This window comes from Pleurodeles waltl, chromosome 4_1 (genome assembly GCF_031143425.1).
Source record: "Pleurodeles waltl isolate 20211129_DDA chromosome 4_1, aPleWal1.hap1.20221129, whole genome shotgun sequence".
NCBI classification, from domain to species: Eukaryota; Metazoa; Chordata; class Amphibia; order Caudata; family Salamandridae; genus Pleurodeles; species Pleurodeles waltl.
The window spans coordinates 201,196,620-201,213,578 of record NC_090442.1 but is presented as its reverse complement, the minus strand read 5'-3'; the positions used below and the strand labels follow the sequence as shown (position 1 = coordinate 201,213,578).

At 44.4% G+C, this 16,959-nt stretch overlaps 1 protein-coding gene across 5 annotated transcripts in view; it reads right to left on the bottom strand.

Annotated features, from left to right (window-relative positions):
* The window catches only part of KDM5A (lysine demethylase 5A), a 610,286-nt gene that overhangs the window by 557,666 nt on the left and 35,661 nt on the right, over positions 1–16,959 (bottom strand). For 2 of the 5 annotated variants that reach the window (XR_011202239.1, XM_069228130.1), the window contains exons 2-7: positions 8,056–8,133; positions 5,486–5,608; positions 4,047–4,217; positions 3,379–3,513; positions 2,073–2,178; positions 1,309–1,362 (exon numbers count right to left, since the gene is read on the bottom strand). Coding sequence is in view for 4 of the 5 variants with exons in the window: in XM_069228130.1 (XP_069084231.1) it covers positions 1,309–1,362; positions 2,073–2,178; positions 3,379–3,513; positions 4,047–4,217; positions 5,486–5,608; positions 8,056–8,133 (667 nt within the window). In the remaining variant the exon portion in view is untranslated. The remainder of the gene's footprint in view (positions 1–1,308; positions 1,363–2,072; positions 2,179–3,378; positions 3,514–4,046; positions 4,218–5,485; positions 5,609–8,055; positions 8,134–16,959) is intronic. The other 3 variants (XM_069228132.1, XM_069228131.1, XM_069228133.1) reach the window with 3 other exon arrangements.

The following is a 16,959-nucleotide window of genomic DNA, read 5'->3' as shown; positions in this document are numbered from 1 at the left end:
GGGTGGGGGCAAGCAACAACACCGACAGAGGGTGGGGGCAAGCAACAACACCGACAGAGGGTGGGGGCAAGCAACAACACCGACAGAGGGTGGGGGCAAGCAACAACACCGACAGAGGGTGGGGGCAAGCAACAACACCGACAGAGGGTGGGGGCAAGCAACAACACCGACAGAGGGTGGGGGCAAGCAACAACACCGACAGCGGGTGGCGGCAATGGTACAGCACAGACAACGGTTGAGGCAAGCAACTACATGGACAGTGAGAGGGTCAAGCAACGACAAGAACAGCAGGTGGGGCAAACAACAACATGGACAGCAGGTGGGACAAGCAACAACATGGACAGCAGATGGCTCAAGCAACAACACAGACAGCGGGTGGGACAAAGAACAACATAGACAGCCGAAAGGGACAAGCAACAACATAGAGAAAGAGAGAAGGCAAGGAACAACACAGAGAGTGGGTGGGGCAAGCAACAATACATACAGCAGGAGGAGGGAAACATTACCGCTCAAGATCGACAGAAGGCTACCGGTGAGAGAGTGAGAGCGACAGAGTGCAGGGAAGGGCATAAGAGGGGAAAAAAGCTCACAAAACTCAGAGTGCCTGAACAAAATGAGAAAAAAGTAGCTTCCAAAATGCGAGCAGTGGAAGGACACTAGTATTTGAGTAATGCTCCAGGGGAGGATCAAACAAAAGAAGTGGAAATGAAGGCCGCACACAATAACAGATCAGAAGCAAACAAACGAACAATGATGAAGCCAATCAATGGGCTGGCTCCAAGACTATTGTAAGCTAACAAAATATCTCATTAGCACATGCACTATCTCAGAAGACACCTAAAGAGGACCTAAGTCATCCTTTAAAAAAAGGTTACACTTTGAGTGGCTCCTTAACATCCGATGTCTCACTACACAAAAACAGAAGTATCTCCTGTTGCCTATAATATTAGAAAGACTAGCTCAGTTAGGAAAGCGTGCACAGCTATTCAAAAGAAGTACAATGACCTAGCTATATACATGCCCACAGGCAGCAAAAGTGGAGCACAAAACCTACCTAAAATATAAGCTATTCATTTTATGGAGGCCCACACATTAAAAATTACACTCAGATCTACTTATGGTGTTTCCTCTCAGAGGTTGGTGAAATGATAGGTTGCTAATGGAGAGTCCAATAAGTTATTATGGTGTGAACCTTAGTGGAATTTTAGCATTCTAAAAAAACAGCATGTATTCATCATTGCCTCAGAACAAGCTACAATGCAGATCAAACAGTTCCATTTGTAGAGTTGAAAGTGTTACTTTAAATACCTTGTTTTATCTCCACATGGCAATACTGAGGTTTATTTTCTTTGCTGGAATATCCTAAAACAGTAGAATATATATATATATATATATAAATAATAATAAATCATTAACATATTATTTTTCCAAAAAAAAAGAACACAATATGTCCTCAGACAACAGAAAAAAATAGTATGCACCTAGGTAATATGACAAAGGAATGCTCAGTACTCTGCATTGATTAGTCAATTACGGGAAGGGACCACCTAACGAAGCCCTGTTGTTTGTAGATCACATTGGTGAGTACCCTGTCCCACCTCAACCTGGAAGTGAAAAGCTGGTCCTGGTTTACTTGCTTCAATAAGACGCATTGCAACACTAATTGCTTATTTTTGTCAGTTTTTCTGGTGCAAGCTTTTTTAAAGCCCACTTGTTAAAGCATCACAATCTGTACGGAGCAAACACATAGCTCCAAGAAATCCTCACTAAAAATATACAGTTTACACACACTTTAACAGTAACAAATCAGGATGTTAAAGGAAACGTCTGTTAATGTAAACCATGTTATGACAACACAAGAATGTTCCACACTAGGTGAAGGGGCAGTCATTGACTCATTCTCAACTAAGAACACTGGCATGAAGAGACTGCCATGTTTAGTTCTACAGTACTTCTAACAATAAAAAAAAAAGAAAAAAAAAAACTTATATGAACAAAGATGCCTTGCCAAACCAAACTACCAGTCCACAGTTGACTACAGTATCTGGGCTTCAGAGCACAAGTTCACTTGCCTCCTCTCTCCTTCACTGCCACCTCTAGGCTCATCATCTTCGGACCAGCACCAAATATCTGCAGCTTCTTCAACTCTGGGTTTTTACCCCTCTCCGATGCATCATTCTGGAAAGAAATACATCAATGTCGATCTGTATGAATGTTTCAAGTAGGATTTACACTAATTCCACATCACTTTGGGCTGCACTTCAGAACACTACACAAGTCATTTCAAAACAATTCTAAGAAAAGGAAAAGGGGACAATCCAGGGATTCAAGAACTTGTGCTGGATTCCTCAGCTTCCACAACGTGCAATCCTGAAAAAAACGCCTTCATGCTCCCAGAGAGCTAGTAGGACCATCTTGACGTTTCCTTTGGCTGCTACCATAGCAAATAAATTATTTTAATTCTTAGAATGATCTTCTCATCAACTATATGTAGATTTTGTATTTCTTAGCTTAGTACAGTCACCAATGTCAAGAAGACCAAAGGAAGGGAAAAATTTAAAACACAGACATTAATTTGCACACAGTTACACAGAGTGAAAAAAAAATAACCAAGCACAGTCGGTGAAAAAACATCCATATAACTGAACTACCATCAGTAAAATGCTGCTGCTAAATGCTGGAAAGATTTAGGATGACAGAAAACGACAAGCCAAATTCATGCAAAAACAAAATCATAGCAATGTTTAAAAATGGCCATTTCGTTCTCCAAGTAGAACATCCAGGCTTTCATGCAAGCCTTCAGAGACAGATATTGTAAGAGGGCAAAATCAGGTTTCTGATTTTCATCAAAGGAACGTTTTTCAGGCATCATTTTTACAGGCAAGAAATAAAAAATGCCCATTTAAACAGCTTGCTACTGTCAGATTACATACTATAGCCACATGAACTCCATTTTCAAGGAAGGTATTTTTACGATGGTTTTACATTCATTCACTGTTCTCCAGACCTTTGAGTTATATGGCAGCACCTGCTATCGGGATGTGCTAACCGTTATAAAGTAATATGTACTGAATTTGCCTAGATTCTTTTGTTATATAGTATTTTCTATTCTAGTACAGTGTAACTAAGCTACAAGTAAAATATAGCACTCTTTTGCCTAGATTAGAAGTGGAAAGTTTCTTTAATTGAAGTCAAGGAAAATATTGAGATAGCATGTCTGCCATAGAAAACAAAATCTGCCTAGATTCATTCAGTCCATATGATAAGTTCTAGTGAGATTCCAATCCCATAAATGAAGTGCTTTAGACACGAATGTGCTGGGAGGAGAACTGATCCAAGGTGACCGTTCCCTGTATCTTGGAACGGGGATATGCCTACCTCAGACTTGATGCGCCTTGATCTCTTCAAAGGAACCTTCGCTTTATTGCCCTGCTCTGCGGAGGCCCGGATGTCAGTGCTGGGCTCCTCCACTTCCACTTTCTCCTCAAGTTTCAAGCTTGGCTTTTGGATGCCCTATAGGATCAGAGTACAGAACGTTATCAGGCTCATTGATCGTATGATCGCAGGTCTGAGCCACGGCTGGATTGTCATCCCCCTGCTGGAGTGTAGGGTGTCTGCTCTATCTGTGGAGGACCAGGATCTCAACACAGTCATTGAAGTCAGAAATCAGCTACGTACAGATTACCTTTCTCAGTAGCATAACAAATCAGGAAACTAGACTTACATTTTGAACCTGCATGGCAGCAAATTATAAAAAAAGAAATGCTTTTACGCTTTAAAGAATGAGAAAAAAATGGCATCCCATTAACTGAGCGAGTGAGTCTACCTTTTCTTTGGTTGGAGATGGCAATCTACATAGCCTCAACTGTATGGAAACTGGGTTAGGACACCTACATCTTTCTTAGAAAAGGCAACGGAAAAGGGTAAAGCTCCATGTCATGAATCGCCAATACCTGTCCAAGTCTAATGAAGATGCCAGTTGACGAAAACTCTTCCTATTCGAAAAGTAAACCTTTTCTGAGGTCCCAATCCCAACCATATCTCACCATGAGGCTGACTCCAGACTGGAAAAGTTCATATGGATACAGGATACGGTCGTAATGAGTCTTGAGAAGTGAACCTGTGCCTTTCCCAGGTAAGTAGCCCAGCCGACTGGCCACTTTCGACCATTTCTTCTCTTTGGTGACAATCTCAAATCCCCCTTCACTGGAAACAGTCTAGGACAAAAAACAATACATGAAAAACAAAATTGGGTTATTGTAAACGGGTCCTAACTACCTGGACCTCAAATAGATTAATTTAACTGACTTCAGCAAAGCAGAGTAACTCCGACATGGGGGGTCATTACAACCCTGACGGACGGTGTTAAAGCGGCGGTAAGACCGCCAACAGGCTGGCGGTCCTTTTTTTAGTATTATGACCATGGCGGTTACCGCCATGGTCATCCGCCGCTTCCCCGTTACGCCCGCCAGGGCGGAGACGACCGCTGGGCTGGAGACCTGGGTCTCCAGCCCGGCGGCCGTGACAATACCGCCGCCGGTATTGTGACCCGGCTTACCGTCGTGGATTTCCAGCGGTAGGAACCGCCATGAAATCCATGGCGGTAAGCACTATCAGTGCCAGGGAATTCCTTCCCTGGCACTGATAGGGGTCTCCCCCACCCGACCCCGACTCCGACTCCCTCCCCTACACCCCCCACCACCCCCCAGAGGTGGCAGGGCCCCCCTCCCCACCCCCGACATTACCTTACACATACACACCCGACACGCACGCAGGCACCACCAATATACATACACGCACACACACCGACATACATGCAAACATCCACACACACACTCAGACACGTACACCCATATTCACACATTCACGCACACATCCATACAGACAGACACGCACACATTTCCGAAACACGCAACACCCCCGCAAGCATACACGCACTCACACCCCCCCTACATACACAGATGCACACCCCCCATGCACCCACACAACACACAACATCCCCCCACCCCCCTCCCCTAACGGACGATCGACTTACCTGATCCGTCGATCCGCCGGGAGGGGGCGGGAGCCATGGGGGCAGCTCCGCCAACACCACACCGCCAACAGAACACCGCTGCGCAGAATCACAGTACGTGATTAGCTCGGTTGTGTTCTGTTGGCGTGGCGGTGGAGCAACCTCCACTTCCCCGCCGCCCGCAAGTATGGCTGTTGGTGGCTCTCCATCAGAAAAACGACGGAGGGCAGCCAACGGTCATAATACACCAAGCGGCAAACCGCCACTACTGGCGGTCTTCCGCACGGCGGTCCCTCAGGGGTCTTAAAAGACCGCTGAGGTTGTAATGACCACCATGGTGTTTAGAATTTTAAATTACAGCTCATAAATTGCCCTGCCGCTTACACCCCATCAATCAATTCATAAATTATTCCAACTACTTTACAATTCACCAATCGCTAATGCATTCCATAAAAAGACCAGCCTACAAACCTTGCTGAGAGCATACACATCTAAGAGTTTTCTCTCCACTATTGGGATTTTCAGAGTAGAACCTTGAAGTTCCAAGAATTTTGCCAGCTGATCCAAAAAGTCAAGTTTCACTCTTGTCATCGCCTACAAGGAAACAAAAAAGATACAGTTTGTCAACCTGGAACACAGATCGGAGGAAGGTTTGCAATTATCGGTGTCAGATGATTACAACAAACTGCCAAAAGACTGTTCAATTTTGGAACTGCTGCACCCTTAAATTCCCAACTTGTAAGAAGTCAGAAACTGAACACATTCAAATCTTTAGCACCATTGCCTTTCTACAGTCCAGAACTTATTTTTATTTATATAGTGCTTGCATGCACTATGTTTGTAGTTTGGGAGTGCTGTAAGTAGAAAATGTCACTATTAGTCAAATAAATTGTGATCAATGGCACTCCTAGATTTTCAGCTGTTAAACTTTTAACTTGATGGCATGGTTCAATCAAAGATTACTAGTCCCTTAAAATAGACAAGTCTTTAAACCCAAACATGACCTGATTAGATGCACAATATAGGTACTATTTCTTCCTGTCAACAACAAACCACTGGCGAAGGGAAGAAAAAAAAGGGGAAAAAAAGGGAAAAAAAAAAAGAGTGGGGCAGCAGCCCAGATACAACCAGCCTAACACACTGAACTGCGCTCCCTTCTAGACAGCTATACCCCCATCAGGCCAGACAAAATAATGTTACTCACTATGCAAAACAGCCAAAGGATTAAGGGGCTGACCCATTTACTGAGGCTTTATTCTGTGGTGGGCAAAAGCAAAATGTGAACAACACATTTTTCTAATGATTTTTTTTGGGGGGGAAATGAGGCTGGAGCTAAAGCGGTCTCTAAACCAGGGATTTGATGGCCAAGAATTAAGCGCAAAGCTCATTCAATTTGAGGGAATCGCCTACCCAGTTAGATCATCTACCCTCTCACTAGAACACAAAGAATGTTCTGGGATATTCAAAGGTTGTGTTCAAGACCCACAGGTGCCAGTCATTTGAGGTGAGACAAGTTAGGTATGCTGAATCAGGTCAGTAAGCCAAGATGGAAAGATTTAGAAGGCCTACACATCCAACGTGTGTGAGCCATATCAGAGCAATGAATAGCATGGTCAATTTGCTCCACTTGAATGCGCTGTACTGTATTAGCCAGTACAATTGGGCAAAACTGTCTATCCTGTAATAAACTGTAGAAAACCCACTCTTCTGATACCTGGAAACTAATGTTTTACATCTTAAGTGTGGACCCACTTTTCTCTCTCACAAAAAGATCAACATTTTGAATGGAAGGCAGTGTGCAGAGAAACAACCCACTTTTAAAGAAGATCCTAAGGAGCACAGCAATTGTATGCCAACTAACACACAAAAGGTGATGGGAGGAATGCTTGCAATACATCTAAATCTTGCAATGGCTTGTGATAGCATTCCACCCCATCATTATTTTGCCCATCACCCCCACCTCAGTTTGGACTCGGCCATATGCAAATCAGTCTTGAACCTGAACCAATAGGAACAGACCAGCCCGAGCTGCCAGGCCAGAGACTCCCTGAAACGTAATACAAGCAACCCAGGACCTGTTTCGCCCTAACTGGCGCTCTTCAGTCAAGTGTAGCTTGGTTCCACCAGCTTTTTGTCAGATTTATTATAAAACATACTGCCTATCGAAATTTGTCTGTGCAATCAAATCATTAGAGTATATGTTTTTATATGTGTGTTTATTTGGGCTTCTCATTATCCCTTATTCACCAAATTCAATTTTCTACATTTGCTAACTTGATCTGCCAGGTACCGGTTATGTTGCAAATATACACATCAGTTTCTAATTGATCTGTAAGAGATGTTCTTTTGGAACCACTGTCTCACTATATAAATATTTTCCAAGAATCATCTCTACCAGATTTGTGAAAAGCATTCCCATTTGATAAACAACTAAATATTTTTAATGTTGAAAAATATTTTTGCTGACCACTTTAAAAAAAATACAAACGATCTGTATGTACCTCCATATCTTTTTTCATCCCATTATCCCACATCTATTCTCGTACACATCGCTTCTTACAGTGTATAGTCATCCCCTGTATTTTTCTCTGCTTGCCTGTCTCCCCTTCTCAAGCTAGCAAATTCGGGGTAGGCTTGTGTAGCAGTCCCCCAATAGCTACCCTGTGTTCCTCTTTTATCGTCAAGGTTTTCGTTTTCTGGAACAATAATTAATAGCTGTAGGACACCCATGGGCAACCAAACTCTATTTTTCTTTCATTCTCTCTCATTCTCTCTCTTTCTTTCTTTTTCCCCTGATGCCTCCTCAACCTGCATGAGCAGAAAGTGACAGAGGGTGGATGCTGCAGTACTACACAGACTTGTTCCGAGATTTCTGGATACAAGCAAGTAAAATCTTGGAAAGACCAATCATAGGTAAAAGTCACATAGCTAGGGACCTCAACATGTCCATACTCTGAACAAGACGAAGCTTCCCTAGCCCACAACACTGCATGAAGAACAACCCACTAAAAGAGAAGCTTGAAAAATCATTACTTTCTCACCTCTAATTCATTTAAGTGTTGAACACGAGGGGTAAAACAGAAACTTTTTACTTCACATGCAAATGGAGGCTGCCAGTCCTGCAAAAGGAGAGGAGATAAAGAGCATCAACAAACCAAGAGAAAACAAAGTCAAAAGGAAAAAAATACTAATTTATATATATTTGTTAGAAGACAGCAAAGCAAGTAATTAATGTATATCAGCATCACTCTCAGTTAATGCATATAAACCAATTTAACCAACATTTTGTTCCTCAATAATATGTCAAGTTTCACCCACTGCTTAGATTTCTGTTGGGAATTTCTGGAATGTTAATGAAGTTACAACTAGTTCATGGTGAAGATTTAGTTACCCCAGTGTAATCGGCGTAAATTTGAGAAACCCACTTTGCGAGAAATTACTGAGATTACAACACAGAGCATTATTTTGTGAAGGGATTTTAATGTGAGATTTAGCATTCAGGTTATTTCAGAAAGCAAGTGGCACTTTAGATAGAATTCTTACTCAAACTGACCAGGTAATTTTTTAATGCAAAGCTACAAACCTGAATGCGAACTGCAGTGTTCTGAACGTAGGCGACTAGCAATCACCTCAGAATTACAAATTTACCAATTGAATATTTTGAGTGTGAGATGCATTTCATGCGTCTGCGTAATTTCATGTACTTTTGTAGTCATTGTGCATAATTATGCTGCAACTAATTATGTGAGGTTTAAACACCCCGAGTTACAGTGACTAGGCACCTCATCACCTTACCCACACCTTCATGCAGATAACTAGTTGTCATGTCCTCAGTCTGTCATGAGAATATTATTTACAGATCAGTATTTTGAAGTAGAGAATTACAGCAAAATGCTGAGGGCCATGCCGGAATATATAGGCTGCCTCCCAAGTTAGAGGCATGAGGCCAATATTGAGTCAAAGGGCTTTTAGCAGCCAGTATAGCTTGAAGATAATGGGCTATAATGTTATTAGCATATTTCGGCAACCGAGGGTAGAATGTTCTACATTCAACAACTAAGAACAAAGAGAAGATCATTGGAATGTTGGAGCTGAAGCTCTGTACTAACCACTATTGGCCCTGTGCCCCTCCTTTGTCTTCAATGGAGACACCAACATTTCAATGTTGTAATATGTGTTTAAAATTGTTCATCCTTCAGAGTGGTGTAACAGCTGGCTCTAACTGAAAAAACACACTCTGTAGGGTTACCATACTGAGTTTTTATAACATCACAGTGAAGAGCGCAAGTTCCTTGGCCACTCTGGTCTTCCATGGGACGATTCCACCCAGACAACACAGAATTCACCACAAATACCTGATGATAACTGATCCCAAATTCCGACCTTGGATCCCATGAACTGTTCTAGTATTGCAGTTGCTTATAACAACAGTTCACACACCCTCAAAATAAACTGCCTTTCCTGTAAGATTGACACAAACACACCCTGAATGATTTAAATCAGACATCTGCTATAACGTACTATCCTATAAAACCACTCATCCTATGACCCTCCTATGTGGACCAAAACCACAGCTAAACACCTTGACTACATAGGGCACATGAAGAGGGACAATAAGCGGTGAGGTTCTTGAGCTCCTACAGCCACAAATCACATCCACAATCATCCTGGAGCAGCTAGAGATTTTCCAGAGAATGGATATATATGTTATATTTGCTCGAGCAAAAATAGAAATGCCATGTCTGCAAACTCTGAAATCTTGAGCGTCATAAATCTGCACAAATTCATGGACAGATACCTTTGAGCGCCCCTTTGTGACATGCCTAAAAAACAGGGCCCCCAATTTATTTTCATGTAGTCCATAACGGTTTTACACTGATTCTACATTAGCAAACTTTTTAACCCTCTGGGTGCCCAGGATGTAACGGTTACATCCTCGGCTGTACTGCTCGGGTGCCGAGGACGCAACTGTTACGTCCTGCTATGGGCCCTAGGGTGAAGTGCTAGCACCCTCCCCTACCCACTTGAGGTCCTCGCACCCCCCTCCTATTGGTAGGGATCGAAACGGAAGCCACTAGATCCCAGGGAGAGTTTTTTTTTTTTTAAAAAATTGTAAACAATGAAGGGGAGTGTCCTTTGAGCAAAGGTCGCTCCCCTGAGGGGACATTTTTATTAGGCCATTTCTGCCGCCCACCACCCTGAGGGCAGAAGCCACTAGGCACCTGGGAGATATATATATATATATATATATATATATATATATATATTTTTTTTTTTTTTGTTTTTTTACGTAAACAATGAAGGGGAGCAACCCCTTGGGCAAGGGTCGCTCCCCATTACTGTTGGCGATACCTGTTGGTCATACCCCCACCCCCAAATAAATGGGGACAAAATTGTTCTGCCCACCGGTGGGCAGATGGGGCAATTACCCACAATCCACTCCCCGGGGGAGCAGAAAGCCTACTAGATGCGAGGGAATTTAAAAAAATAGTAAAATAGTGGGGTGGTTGCTACCAACCAGTATGGGCATGGTTATGCCCTCACCTCAACAGAAGGGGTTAATAGTCTTGCGGCTCTCCCCCACACACTAAAAGATCTTATCCCAGCTGCAAGCAAGAAGACATTTGATTGTTTTGGGTTTTTTCTTTTACATCTGGTCCATGAGAGCTTGTCTAACTCTCAAAATTGTCCCTCTTGGAATGGTGAGGGTTGCACTTTTTGGACTTTGGAACGCTGACATGTAGAAAAATCTACGAGACCTAGACACAGCTGAAAACTGAACATCTGGGTGAGTCCAGGGTGGTGTGCTTCACATGCACCCTGCACCATTTTCTTACCCACAATGCCCTTCAAACCTCCAACTTTTGCTTGAAATCACACATTTTCCCCACATTTTCGTGATGGAACCTTCCGGAATCTGCAGGAATTCACAAAATTCTTACCACCCAGCATTGTTGCATATACCGATAAAAATTCTGCCCCACTTGTCGACCAAAAATGTTTTTATTTTTTTTCCTCAAAACTTCCTTTTGGGTCCGCTCTGGTTCCCCCCTCAAAGTCGACATGTTTTTGGCTCCTACCTGTCACAGTCACTTGGCCCACCTACACAAGCGAGGTATCATTTTTATCCGGAGACTGAGGGGAACGGGAACATTAGGTGGTAGGGAATATGTGCTGGTGCGGTGATCCCACACATAAATGTGGGGAAAATGTTTGTTTTTTATTTATTTTTTAGCTAAGTTTGAGGTTTGCTGAGGATTCTGGGTAAGAAAACAATGACGGATCCATGCAAGTCACACCTCCCTGGACTCCCTCGGGTGTCTAGTTTTCAGAAATGTCTGGGTTTGGTAGGTTTCCCTAGATAGCTGCTGAGCCCAGGACCAAAAACTCAGGTCCCCATACGCCCCCTGCAAAAACAGGTAGTTTGATCATTTTAATGTGTCCATGTTGTGTTTTGGGGCATTTCCGTAAGGACTACGCAGCAAAAAAATACACTGTAACCACGAAAGTAACAGTTGCTCCCTCGAAGATAACCGTTTCAAATGCACGGAAAAAAGGGAACTGACGTCGGCACGTCGTCGAGGACCTCTTATTGCCTGTATGACGTCAGACGGCGTCGCGTGGGCTAGAGTGACGTCCTCGTCGACGTGCAGAGACTAGGAAGAAGATTTCCGTCGAATGCTGGCGCTATGGGAGTATTCATTAGGTGAGGAATCCACAGGTAGTTGTATCCATCAGAATTTGGGGTTCGCAAAGGATTCTGGGTAACAGAACCTGGTGAGAGCCCCACAAGTCACCCCATCCTGGATTCCCCTAGGTATCTAGTTATCAGAAATGTCAGGCTTGGTAGGTTTCCCGAGGTGCCGGCTGAGCTAGAGGCAAAAATCCACAGCTAGGCACTTTCCAAAAAACACGTCAGATTTCAATGTAAAAATGTGATGCGTCAATGTTGCGTTTCCTGTTTCCTGTCACGGGCATTAGGCCTACCCACGCAAGTGAGGTACCACTTTTATCGGGAGACTTGGGGGAACACAGAATAGCAAAACAAGTGTCATTGCCCCTGGTCTTTCACTAAATTTTTTCCTTCCAAATGTAAAAGTGTATTAAAAAAAAAACTTTTTTTTTTTTTTTTTAAATAAAATAAAGAAATTGTCCCTGTATTTTGGCTAATTTCATGATGTCCTCCAGGGGAACTCACAAACTCTGGATACCGATGTTGGAAAAAAAAGGACGCAAATTTGGCGTGGGTAGCTTATATGGACACAAAGTTATGAAGGCCTAAGCGCGAACTGCCCCAAATAGCCAAAAAAAAACGCCTGGCACCTGAAGGGGAAAAGGCCTGGCAGCAAAGGGGTTAAAATCTTGACAAGCCACAAACCCACTTGAAATAATGCCGCATCGAAATATCATTTAAAGCTGCACAATGGTTTAGCAAAACAATTTTTGGTGTACATTTTATTCTGAAAACAATCATTTATGTTGCTTCTGGTGTCCAGGAGGGCTCAAACACTGATGGCCCCACTACGAATCACACTACAGTGGGCAGAGGGACAAGCGCCCGACCTTTGCCACAAGTTGCACTCATGACTTTTGAGACCGTAATTTGAGATCCGCAAAGAAGGTGACATCTTGGGTGATGACTAGGCAGTGTATAAAACCCTGCTGGACGCATCTCCTCCTTCATAATCTCTGGTGGACCAAGTGAAAGCTACATGATTGAAACCATAGAGCACTCAACAGTCTTAAACTTATGTTTCTAGAAGCGGATTAGACAAACAATAGCAATAACAAAATTGCATGGTATCTGCACTTTTGCACCAACACAGCTACAACCCCTTCATGCACTCATGGTCTCAAAAGTGGTCAACAATTGCTTGTCTTCTGACATTTTGCTATCTTCATTTGTGGTAATGGTGTTTTTAGAAATTGGTCTTGGAGTCGAATGGAGGGTGTTTTTTTTTTTTTTTTAAATACTGATTAGGTCTTTGATTAGTTGTTTTTGTTATGGTTTTGTGATAAAAACTCTGAGACCAGGAGACGACACGAGGTAGGCACTGGAACAAGAGAGGCATATGACTATCCACCAATGTTCAGGGCACTATGACAGAGACCCTGGTACTACAGCTAAGGTTCCATCATTACACAACAGCCCTGAAGGCATATACAATCTCAAGCTGGAATGGAAGGGGAATGGTAGCCCAATAAAGAGGTATAAAATCCAGTCTTACTTTGCAATGTACAGGTATTGCCTACGTACAGAAAACTCATTAGTCTAAACAGGAGGGTACTAAGGTACATTGTCAAAGCCAATAGGTGTCACCTATGCAAGAGCTATTCGCTTTTCCAACGTGTTTCAGCCATATTGTACATCAGTTGTTCAGCATGGCTAAAAAGCAGTGTCACAGATGAGTGGCAAAGAGAGTGGAACAGCTAACAGTGTGGTACAGTGTTGTATTGTGGAGTGGCAAAAAGTGTCGTATATTGGAGTGGCAAAGAGGGGCGTGGCATAGAGTGGGGTAGAGAGGAGTTGAGTAGAGTGTATTGGCTTAGAGTGTTGCAGAGTGTAGTGCCGTAGTGTGTGTAGGAGGCTGGCTCAGTATGTTAGTGTACACCTACAGGTGAGGCACCCTGTACTGAGTCCAGGCAACCCTTAGTGATAGTGTAAGTATTTCTAGAAAACTAGAGCTCCCAAAGGATAGTTGTGGAGAGCATCTAAGGCTTATGCAGAAGGGTGTCAAGCAGTTGCAAATACCAAACAGGTCAGTCAGTGATGTATACACAAGAAAGAACCATACCAGTGTTAGAAAAATTGTAAAGGTTTATTATAACAGTCCACTAACCTAACTTTGGTATATCCCCTAACCAGAGATATGTACACACAAAAATATACCCAAACTACCACCCAAGGACCTTCAGGAATGAGGAAGCACTAGAACACCAAAAATAAATAGATGGGATTCCCCAGGTGTCCGTGTGCAGGGATGATACCCCGGCTAGGTGTCTATAGAATAACATGGGGAAGTCACTGTTGCAGTTTTCGAGTTCTAGGACCCTTTCCAGAGGACCCTGAAGAAACCCATTGAGACAAGGGAGGTTCAAGAGTGCCCCCACCCGTGGATACCCAGGGAGCCCAGGTGCATAGAGATGAAGCTGTCAGAACCTCCCGTTGAAGTCAATCGGGACCTTGGTTGTCCAGCTTCTGTCACAACCATGTCAGTAGAACACAGGTGTGGATTCCAGAAGAAGAGGGGACAAAGTCCAGACCACCCGGATGTGCCCAGGCGGTGCAGGATGGCAATGCCCACTCTTCTTGGAAGTGCTTTCCAGCTGGTGCAGCTGTAGAGTCCAGGTGATGCATGAAGATCCCAGAAGTCGTCCATGATCTGTCCCACGCCGGTCGTCGGATTGCAGACATGTCAGAGTTCAGCAGTGCCACCAACATGCCTTGACAAATGCACTAAAGTGTTGCACTGAGTGTTGCAGGTTTTGGGGACAAGCAAGGTCCAGACAACTCAACCTTTGCAGGTAAGTCGGGCCAGCCCTCAGCAAGCAGGAGAGCCAGCAGTAATCTTTGGGGCCCCCAGGAGGACCCTCTGGCAGAAGGCAAAGGGTGTCGACAGGAGGCCTCATCAGTACAGCAAAGAGGGGTGCCAATGTCACAGGAGATGCAGGGAGAACATCATTCTTGGAGCTGTGGAGTCCTGGAGGCTGGGGCTTCTTGGAAGTAGGCGGTCTTTGGACTGAAGAGCCAACAGGCTTTGGCAACGACAGACAAGGTGCCTAAGGGGTTCCAGCCAAGCAGCTCCAGTGAGGGACTACAGACTTCTCAGATGCAAAGAAGACAGGTCGGACCTCTGGAAAGCCACAGAACCACCACCTGGGTTTTAGAACCAGGAAGAATCCGGGGAACAGCAAGATCCACAAACCAACACTGAGGTGCCTGCAGAGGAGTGACTCCTTCATTCCCAGGGAGATTCCTTCTTGCTTTCCTAAGTGCAGGCAGAGTCCTTGCGACTCTGGAGGATGCACGGCTGCAGAATTCTTGCAGGACTTAAAAAACAAAGTTGCAGTAAGAGCCCTCCTACTGGTAATAGTCTTGCTCTCAGTTCCCAGCAAAGACCAGCAGCAGTTCCGGTGTCCAGGTCGCAGAAGTGCCTTGCAGAGAGTCTTCAGACGGTTCAAGAGACAAATCCACAGACGAATCCAGGGTCCCACTTCAGGGGAGCCCTTAAGTAACCCAGGAAGGGGACTGGACACTTTCTTCTGTTACCCCACCTATCAGGAGTGTCAGGGACGTCACCTAGCTGGACTAACCAGTCATGCGCCACCAGGGGCCTCTTCTCATACTATTTTCAAGATGGCAGAATCAGTGGCCACCTGGTAGAGCTCTGAGCACCTTCCTAGGGTAGGAGGTGGACAGGGGGGTATTCACTCTCCTGTCCTTTGTGTGGTTTGCGCTAGAGCGGGAGCCAGGGGCTCTTGCACTGAAGTAAACCAGTTTATGCAAGTAGGATATCAAATGTCCCTTTCAAAGCAAGCCTGGTGGAGCTCAGAGGCACCCCCACAACCGCAGCTTAGAGACACCCATGTCTAAAGAAGAGGTTTTCACACTTCTCCTCTGCAGGAAATCATTTGTTCGGGCTTACCCTGCCAGAGTTAGGCTCAGAAGAATAGTGTTGGGTCGGCAGCAGCACAAGCTGGCATGTAGACTCTGCAAAGCTGTGCAGGCAGACATGGGGGTCACCTAGAGTACATGATATCAAGCAACTAACACCAGAATTGGTGTAGTTGCATGATTCTAACATGTTTGGTACCAAACATGACTAGCTTTGGTGAAGCCACTATGTAGTTAGACAAACTATGCTCACCAGTGTCAATTACATACCTTAAAATGGCTCATCCCACACTTACAAAACCCAGCAAATGGAGTCTGGAGTTTGTGGAAGCATATCTGCTCATACAGGGGTGCCCTCACATTTAGCACAATGTACCCTGCCCTTGGGCTGGAGGGCCTACCTTAGGGGTGACTTAAAGGGTCAGAGTGTAGCGACCATGATAAAAGAGAACCCTTATATCTTGAGTGAAAAGTGCATGCACCCTTTCACACAGGCTGAAATGGCGGGCCTGCAGTCACAGTTTGCATGGGCTCCCACGGGTGGCATAATACATGCTGCTGCTCATGAGGGACCCCTTGTGTACCAATGCCCCGGGACCTATGTGCCATATACTATGGAATTACATGGGTACAGCAGTATGCCAATTGTGGGGTGCGAAATACACTTGCCAACTAAATTTAGGGGCGAGAACACAGACACTGGGGTCCTGGTTAGCAGGATCCCAGTGTACGACAGAAAAAAAGGAGGGGTAGCTGTGTCAGAAAGGTGCTACTTCATCGCTGTATCATGCAGAGAATACAGTGGCATAGAGTGTTGCATAGCTGAGTACAGTACGTACAGTACGTAGACGTAGAGTGCAGTGTTGCAAAGTAGAGTGGGGTAGAGGAGAGTGGCACAGTGGAGAATGGCGCAGAGTGGTTTAGAATATAGTGCCGAAGAGTACAGTACTGCAGTGTGTACTGGCATGGAGTGGAGTGACGCAGACTAGAGTGGGGTAGACTGCAGAGTAGAGTGTGCAGAGTAGTGCATAGTAGAGTGGCAGAGTTCAGTGACAGAGTGCAGTGTTTCAGAGTAAAGTGTTTCAGAGTAAAGTGTTGCAGAGTGCACAGGTATATAGTGCAGTAGTGTAGAGTGCACAGGAGTAGAGCGGTGCAGAGCAGAGTGAAAGTGCATTGGGTGGCACAGAGTGGACCAGTGTAGAGTGTTGCAGTGGTGTAGAATGCAGCTGCACAGGATTCAGAGGCACACAATGCAGTGGCGTAGAGTGCAGTTATGTAGATTAGAGTGACATATAGTTAAGTGCAATGGTGTACAGTGCAGTAGTGCAGA